We start from the raw sequence: 8,958 nt of genomic DNA, 5'->3' as shown, positions 1-8,958 counted from the left end.
AGGGGATCTCCGATCGGTGCGAAGGGCCCTCTGGCCGTTATTTGAGGGTCTGTCTTTGCAGGTCTGGGCTCCTGAATAAGACTCCGACCAGCCCTTTATGCCATTAGACCTTCCAATCGGGCCCTTGATAGTCGGACCCGGTGGGCCCTCTAGGCTCTTTGAGTCTTCTCAAACACTGCCTCTGACTGACTTGGGGCCCCTTGACAACATAGAGCCCCTGTTAGGCAATGTGGGGCCCTAGCAATGCAAGTCGGTGTTTCCGGCTTTGTCTCTGCTTGGGAAGTGGGCTCCTAGGCCCATGCCGCCACGGAGCCGACTTTGCGTTACTGGTGGCGTCGGATCGAAATATAGACCCTTATCGACTGATCAGTGCGCAAGGCCCTTTGGCTGGCATTTGAATGCCCGGTCCTGCCGGCCGGGACTCCTGAATGAGACCTCTGGCTGGATTTTCGGGGCCTTTGGGCCCGCAAATCGGGCCCGTAATTGTACAGCCCGAGGGACCTAAAGGGCCCCTCGGGACCTACAATTGCCAGCGCAATTGCACAAGTGTCCCTGTGCTCCCCCCCCCCCCCTCCCCCCTCTTTGCCTGCTCTACTGATCTCTTCTAAGCTTTGTGTAGAGCGTCGAGTGAGAGGGAAAGTGTGGTGCTCCAAATTTTGTTATGGTGCAGCAGCAGTTACGTCCAAAAGTGGCGAGTATGTGACATTCCATTTCCCCGGGCATTTCACGTCTTGGCGCGTTCTCGCTACCTGGGAGTGCAGTGGTTGTCGCTTGCCGCGTATAGGACCATCACAGGGCTATGCGTTGCCAGTAATTCTATTGCCCTGCGCGTTGCCGTAAACCGGTGCGCGTTTACGCGGTGGAGCTGAGCGCAGAAGATGTAAGTTGCGTGTATTGTAAATTGGTGCGTGCAGGGCTTTTGAGTGTTGTTCTTCACTGGATGGGCGTAAAGCCCGATGGTTGGGACCAAGGGCCACTTGTATACTTTCGGTGAGGGGTCGAGCACCCCACCCCACCCCTAATATTAACTCGATCCCCCTCAGTGTTCTTCCAGTCACCCCTGTCAAGGGATCACTGGAAGAACACTGAAGAACACCCCTGTCAAAGCAAAAAGGGAATACTGGACCAAGGAAATGCTGCAAGTGTCTGGACTGCTGGTACACTAGGTACCTTAATACTTTGCTACCATTGTCATTTATCATTTCTCATCAGTGTCCAATATGCAGTTGGTAGTTATTCCTCAACATCAAGTTAATTATGGAACTAATCAGATATGTGTTTTGTTTTAATTTTGCACTTTTATGGTCTAAAAAGTGATCAAAATCTTGGGAAATCAGGGTTGGGGGCAAGTCAGGTCAACTCAGTTTGCCCAGGCCCCCAGCAAATTTCAGAAAGTGACACTCCAGATGAGGGTGATTTAAATCTAGATCTCTGTTATGTACACACTTTGTCCCCATGCCTACAAAATGATGCGGACAGGTTGGATGGAGTGTGGTGGATATCAAATAGGATGATGAATATGACTGGAAACTTAACATGCAAGGATATGCTTAAGGCCTTTGAGTTGTTTTCACTGTAATGTCATAGACATAGAAGGGCTCTGATATAGATATTCCAGATCATCAAAGGAATAGATAGGGTAGATCTACAAGGAGCACTGGAAATTAGGCTGAGACTTAAAGGAAACCAGATTCAGGTAGCAAAATCAGGGGCAGATTTATGAAGAGACAGATGTCATTTAGCCAAAGAGTAGTGAGTCATTGGAATGGACTACCAGACAAAGGTGCAAAAATTGAGAAGTCCCTCTCTTGCAATGTTTAAAAATATCATGGCAGGTTTTGTTCTTGTAAGGGTCTTGTTTAACTAAATATTTTTATTTAGCTAAATCTAGACAGGTCAGGTGGCAAGATTACTGGTGAGGATGTGGGCAGAACCTGAGGTAGACTAACCTTGGTAGCTTTCAACATCTGGGGAGATGCCCATGCTAGGTACATTTTTGTGTGTTATTTTTAGTCATATGTCACTATTCATTCAACCCCCTCACCTGCCCAACATATTTTGTAAAACTATGCCCTCTGTGAGTGATTTAGACTTTGTCAGGCATTTGCACTAATAGCTACAAAAATGTGTACATGCACCCCCTCCGTTAAACATAATGCAAAGTAGATGACATGAGTTGGTGTACCTCAGACTTCAACCTTGTAAACTGCTCACAATGCCTGTTTGTTTCAGAGCCAGCAGTGAAGGCAGCAGAGCCTGTTGGTTCCTATACAAAGGAGGTGATGGGCAGCCTTCTGTAGTGTAAGCAAGTCACAGCAACGCAGAGTCACAATGGGCCGTAAGACTCCTCTACAGGGCAAGCCGACGCCCAGAAAAGGGGATCGACCTGCACTGACCGTGCTCCGCAGTCCACCGGTCCTGGAGAAGGGGCAGCAAACTCTGGCCATGTTCTTGGCCGGTAAGGGCACCTCCAAGACTTCCTCCCGTTGTTCCATCTGCGAAAAGACCATCGACGTGTCGCTGATGAGTAAGCATCGCCAAACTTGCGCGGCGTCCGCCGACGACTCGGACGTGGAAATTATCGCCGAGATTAAGTCGCCGGCGACGAAGCCGAAGGCGGCGGCAGTTTGCCGGGCCGCCGCCTCGCGGGCCGCGCGGAACGGCAGCCCGGCCTCGCCCCTGCCGCACGCCTCGCCCTCCGTCGCTGGCTTCGCCTCCGTCGCCGCCTTCGCGCCTTCGTTCTGCGAGCCCGTGCTGGAGGCGGACGAGTGCAGTGCGGATGCGACACCGGGCGCGCGTGACCCCGTGACCCCGAGCCCGGCCTCAGGGGGCGAGCGGAGCGGCCAGCGCCGGCGGCCAGCCGCGGCCGCCCCCAGCGCTGCTGAAGCGCCAGCCGGCGACTCGCTGGGCGCGGACGGCGGTGCGACCCGGCCAGGCGGGCGGCTGCGACTGTCTGCGGCCGTGCCGCGACACGTCGGTCGGTTTGCGCACGCCAGTCTGCTCTCAGAACACCGCACCTCAGCCAGTCCCTCTCCGGCCAGGGGCAGGGGTGCCACAGGCTCCCCTGGCTCGGCCCCGTCGTCCGGTGCCTCTAGCGGCCGGCGGGCGGCGTCGACTCAGACCACGCCAAAGCGACTCGGCAAGAACAGCCCTGTGCGCCTCCCGAAGTCGCCGTCCAAGATCAGGCGGAGGCTGTACGGCCCGCCGGCTGCGGCCTCGGACGGCCCCCCGCCGCCGCAGGACCGCCCGGCAGAAGGCAGTGACGGACCCGCCGTGGTCACACCGCACCCGTTGGGTACGGAGCTGTCGAATCGGACCGAGGCGCCGGAGGCGAGGTTGACGAATGGCGAGCTCGTGTCGGACGAGGCGGAGCGGAGGCCCAGGGCGCTGCCGCGCCTGTCGAGTGACGTCACTGCGGCGACCGCGAGCGGCGCAGACTCCACCGACGTGCAGGAGGAATTTGACGAGGAGGATGAGCGGCTGCTGTCGCAGGAGTTCAGTCAAGAGGTTCCCGAGGCGCTTGGACTGGCGTCGCCGCAACAGCACAGCATTCCCTACTACCTGCAGAACTTCCTCTTCATTCTGGAGTCGGTGCAGGGCGACCCGCTGAACAGACCGCTGATCAACGCCGATGACACGGACGTCATCTGCCGCTTCAACGGGCTGCCGCTGCCGGCGCAGATGCTGTACGTGCGCCTGTTCCAGCGCAAGCACGGCTGGCTACGCTCCGACCGGCTGCGCTACGCGGAGGTGGGCGGCGAGGCCGAGCTGCGCGCGGCGGTGGTCCAGCTGACGAACGCGGCGCTGCTCGACTCGGAGCGCGCGCTGGTGGGCGCCGCCGAGCTGACGGCGCTGCTCGACAACCCCGAGCTGCGCCAGCTCTGCCAGCAGCTGCACCTGACCGCTAGCGGACGGCGCGACGCGCTGCTGGAGCGGCTGGCACAGCACGGCCAGCGTCAGCGCCTGCTGCCCGGCCTGGGCTCGGCGCACGGCGTGGTGGAGCGACGCGCGCGCGCCCTGCTTGGCTCGTGCGTGCGCCTGGCGGCCGGGCCGCGGCGCGTGCTGCTGCGCGTGCTCAGTCTGTTCTCAGTGCCGCTGTACGAGGAAGACGAGGACACGAGCCAGCAGCTGCTCACGCTGCTCATGGTCAACCTGGGGCGCATGGTGTATCCGGCCGTCACCGTACGCAAGAGCACGGCTATCTTCGGCACGCGCGACGACCTGCTGCGCTACGAGACGGCGAGCCGGCTGGAGCGTGATGTGCGTGCTGCCATGGCCGCCAAGCAGTGGGAGGAGGCGTACCAGGGCTACCTAGCCTCGCGTGACATGTGCGTTGAGCTCTCGCGCGACGCCGCCATCGAGCGCTTCGACGCCGCGCTCCCGCCGTTCCTGCGCAAGTTCACGGCCGTCTCCATCCTGATGTACGTCTGGACCAAGGGCGTGGAGCTGCTGCAGCGGCGCAAGGACTACGAGGGCGCCGTACGCCTGCTGCGCGCCCTGCTTGCGCAGCGCACCTACCTGCCCGACTACCGCGGCTTGTGGCACGACCGGCTGGCGCTGAACCTGCAGCAGCACCTGCGGAGGCCTGACGAGGCGCTGGCGGCGGTGCGCGCGGCCCTGGACGACCCGGCCGTGCGCGTCGGCCGCCGGCTGGCGCTCGAGCAGCGGCTGGTGCGACTGGCGCCGGGCGTGCCTGCCGCCCTACAGCCGGCCGATCTGCCCAGCGTGGAGGTGGAGGCGCGCTGCCTGCCGCGGGACGTGCCCGGCCTGAAGATGGTGTTCCTGCGGCCGGAGGGGGGCGGCGAAGCCAGCGACGTCACCGTGTGCTCGGTGGAGGAGCTGGCGCTGCATCACTACGCCTCGCGCGGCTACGACGAGGGTGTACACCGCGAGGCGGCGCCCACCACCACGCTGTTTGCGCTGCTCTTCTGGGACTTGCTGTACGAGGTGGACGTGGCGGACAGCTTCCGCAGCCCGTACCAGTCACTGCCGCTGGACCTGAACTCGCCGGCGTTCTACGAGCGGCGCCGGACGGGCGTCGAGGCACGCCTGGCCGAGCTGGCGGCCGGCTCCGCCGACGACGCCTGCGACCGCCTGCGGGCCGCCTGGCAGGCGCACGAGGGCTGTGTGTCGCTGGCCGCCTGGGATGTGTTCCGCGACTGCGATCACGCAGAGGGTCTGCTCCGCTGCCTGGGCGTGCCACTCGTGTGCGCCATCTGTCGCCGGCTCGCAACGGAGTACAGGTGGGTGGCCGTGGCGCGAGGCTCGGTGGGGCAAGCCCTCAACGGCCCGCTGGCGAGTGTGCGGCGGCGGCCGGGAGGAGCTGATTAAGGCAAGTCTAACCAAGGTTGTCTGGCGTGTGTGTGGCGGCGGCCGGGAGGATCTTATAAAGGTAAGTCTAACCAAGGTTGTCTGGCGAGTGTGCGGCGGCGGCCGGGAGGAGCTGGTAAATCTAAATCTAACCAAGAAACAGGTGTTGCAGTATTTACCAGGCACAAATCGCAACTGTCGGAACTTGTTTTGTTGCAGAAGACAAAGGCCGCCAGCTTTGTTGTATGCCGGGGATAGTTTATGTTGATTTGAAAAAGTGGCTCGTCCCGTAATCGTGATCAACGCAACGTGACAGATTATATTTGTAATTATCTGCATACCGGTGCATGGCTTTCAGCTGGTGGCGTTCAATATAATCGCTACGCGAGGTGTACTATTGTAGTCTACGTTAAAAACCCAATATAATTGACAACCCACTGTAACGAACGCCCCAAAATGGCTAAACACAGTTTGATTAGTGGCGTGCGCCGCACATTTCTGTTCGTGGTGAGCATTGCGCCTTCTTTCGATCGGTTCATATTTTCGTCCTGTGTTAAGGCCCATCTTGTGCTAGAGTATACCGGGAAGTGCCTCGGGCCTGCTGTTCCCCGACTACTGGATCAACTGCGGTGCATTCATTGGTTTTGGCTGATCATTCTTCTTGTTGTAATTATTAATGCTGCGCTTCGCTTATTTATGGTTGATCAGCTCTATACTAGGGTGTAACCACTGGGAAAGGTCGTGTCTCTTCTAGCTTGCAAAGTGGGTGTTTGTGCCCCCGTCCTCTGCTCACAGTGTTCCCCAAAGACTGCTCCTTTTTCACGTTCTTTGGATTTAAAGCGACATTTTCAGGTCCAGTATCCTCGCCAGATTTCAGGTCAGCCCCCCGTCCCCCCATCAAACCTATCTGTTTTCCATTATTAGAAACGTGCTTACACCCTTAGCTCTTTAGATATAAGACCAGCCGTTGGCCGGCTGTTTGCAGCATTGAAACGCTCCGGGCCCTCACAACGTTGGACATTTGTGCGCTGTCGTTATCCCGCTGTACGCATGTGTGCTGTCCCCGTTCTGACCGACAGGCGATGTAAGCCTGGGCCGGCCGCCAGTCGCTGCCAGCGTCGGTCCACCGGCCGCTCGCGGGTCAGAGCGACGGCGGCCGCTCATCACCGCTGCGCCGTCTGCGGCCGACAGGTTCACGCGCAGCGGCTTCCCCGACCTGGTGCTCTGGAGCCCGGCCAATGGCACGGCCCGCATCGTCGAGGTCAAGGGCCCCGGCGACCAGCTCTCCACCAAGCAGATGCTGTGCTGCAGTACCTGCTCGAGCACGGCGCCGCCGCCGAAGTGTGCTACGTGAGGGCGGTGGGCGCGCGCCGCGCCGCCGGAGCCAAGCGCAAACCGACGACGTCCGGCGGCCGGGCTGCCAAGAGATCTGCCGCGCCGTCGGAGGGGGAGGAGGAAGAGGAGGCGGCCAGGGGTGGCGAGCCGACGCCGCAGCCGGCCGGCCGGCGGGCCGGTCAGCGGAGTAGCAGAGGTGCAGATCCGGTGAGCGGTGGGTTCGCGAGTCGGGGAAACGGCAGGAGTGCCGGTGGGAGGAGCGGCAGAGGCTCGAGTCGGGGGAGCGGCAGGGGTGCCGGTGGGGGGAGACACGGCGGCTCGAGCCGGCGCAGAGGGAGTGCTGGGGGCGCGGCTCGACGGAGGGGGACGGACGCTGGGCAGTCATCCGGAAGTGATTTCGAGTGACGTCATGTGATGCACGCTGTGATTTACACGATTCTGGTCTCCGCGCTGCCATCTTGTTACACGATGTTTACATCATGGATAATGATAGTGTGCGTGTGATGTGTGTGCGTGTGATGGATAATGATAGTTGCGGGCGCGCGCGCGCGGTTCCACATGCATAAGAGCTGGCTCGCTGGGTATTGCTTTCACTCAAGGTTACCATTGGTGCCTGCACGCTTCCGTGATGCTTGGTGAGGCCCGGGTACGTCATGGAACGCGCATTGTAGATGTGCTGGATGTGTTACTATGGACACAGTCATTGTCCAACGTCCTGGCGCCAGCTTCATATAGATCGCGTTAAATGTGTGCTCGCAATTGTTTCATACTGAAGCATGCCGTTACGCAATCATCCACCTGGCTGTTGACATGGTACAATTCACGCATGATTCGTCAACATGTGGGCATTTTCAACAATTGATGAAGATGTGCTGTTTATTGAAATACCAGATGTACCTTTCGTTCTTTATTACTTGTCTATCTACCAGCAGATATTGGAGCAAGTAAAGACAGGCCACTGATTTTGGATACCATCATACCAGTCGGTCGCGTGCGGCTTTGTGAAATGGTGCTGCCGCTCGCGCATATTTCACCACGGGGTCGGCATTTGTAGGAATGTTAGGCATTCTTTTACATTCTTGAGAAGTATTATTCCCCGACATGCCTAATAGCGACTGTCATCTCGGAGAACACGTTATTTGCTCACGACTGCCCCGTTGATGTCGCCATGTGCGGCGTTTCGCGTGTTCCTCAGTGTAAACCGAGTCCTTATTCTGCCCTCGTTGCCAGCCGCGCAGTCCGCGCCCAGGGCGTGCGGCGCAGTCTCCAGCGAGCGCGCGCCTGTCGGCAGGTCGCCCCGATGGAACCGCTCGTGGTCCTCTGAGGACGCGGCACTGCTCCCCCCGGGCGGCGCACTCCCCTGCCCTCGCTCCCGCATGACGAATTCACGCATGATTCAATATGTGGGCAATTGTCACCGTTTTATGAGGGATGTGCTGTTGATTGAAATACCAGACGCAACATTCGTTCGTTATTACTTGTCTATCTACCAGCAGGTATTGGAACAATTAAAGGTAGGCCACTGATATGTGGATACCATTATAGTCGGTCTTATGTTGGTATCGCGTGCGGCTTTGTGAAGCGGTGTTGCCTCTCGCGCATATTTCACCACGGGGTCGATATTTGTGCATACATGTGCGTCATTCACATTCCTAAAAGCCCCTTCATACCAAGTCCAGCGTCGCGTTGAATAATCCATGATGGCGGCATTTGGCCATGCACTGTACACGAGCGCACTATATTTCCCATAGAAGTGCTTTAAATGTTAAGCAATTGTTTTAGGTGGCAGAGGCTCGAGTTTTTACACTCGTGAAAAGCATTCTTCCCCGACAGGCTTAATAGCAGCCGTCATCTGAGATAACACGTTATTCGCTCACGACCGCTTCGTTAATGTCACCTGGCGCGGCGTTGCGTGCGTTCGTCAGTATAAACCGAGTCCTCACCCGGGCCTCATTGCCAGTCGTACAGCCTGCGCCCAAGGTGTGCAGTGCAGTCTCCAGCGAGCGCGCGCCTGTCGGCAGGCCGACCTGGTGACGCCGCGCGTGGTCCTCTGAGGCAACGGCACTTGCTTACGGCGGGCGGCGCGCTCCCACAGCCTCGCTCCGCCTCGTCGGTCCCTCCGAGCGCGGCGCGTCGGCCGTTTGCCGCCGGTGCTGCCATCTCTGGGCCGGCAGGTGCAGCCCGACCGACGCCCGTCGCGCGACAGACGTAGCAGGGCGGCTAAAAGCAGCAGATAGCCGAGCAGGCCGACGCCGGCGCCGGCCAGCAGAGCCGGCCAGCTGTACTCGGTGGTGTACTTGAGCACGCGCCGCG

The 8,958-nt window shown here is 59.2% G+C and overlaps 1 protein-coding gene across 1 annotated transcript; it reads left to right on the top strand.

The window, feature by feature from the left end:
- Positions 1 to 2,779: 2,779 nt before the first annotated feature.
- LOC119095202 (fanconi-associated nuclease 1-like) lies at positions 2,780 to 8,699 on the top strand. The gene is given in 7 exon segments (XM_037218074.1): positions 2,780 to 2,797; positions 3,241 to 3,750; positions 4,003 to 4,605; positions 4,708 to 5,243; positions 6,502 to 6,611; positions 6,614 to 6,726; positions 8,667 to 8,699. Coding segments are annotated over 7 exon segments (1,923 nt in total).
- Positions 8,700 to 8,958: the final 259 nt, after the last annotated feature.

The sequence above is a fragment of the Pollicipes pollicipes genome, unplaced genomic scaffold (genome assembly GCF_011947565.3).
Source record: "Pollicipes pollicipes isolate AB1234 unplaced genomic scaffold, Ppol_2.1 Scaffold_4219;HRSCAF=4965_pilon_pilon_pilon, whole genome shotgun sequence".
In the NCBI taxonomy this organism is placed as follows: Eukaryota; Metazoa; Arthropoda; class Thecostraca; order Pollicipedomorpha; family Pollicipedidae; genus Pollicipes; species Pollicipes pollicipes.
The sequence above is the reverse complement of the archived record's forward strand: the minus strand, read 5'-3'. Positions and strand labels throughout refer to the sequence as shown.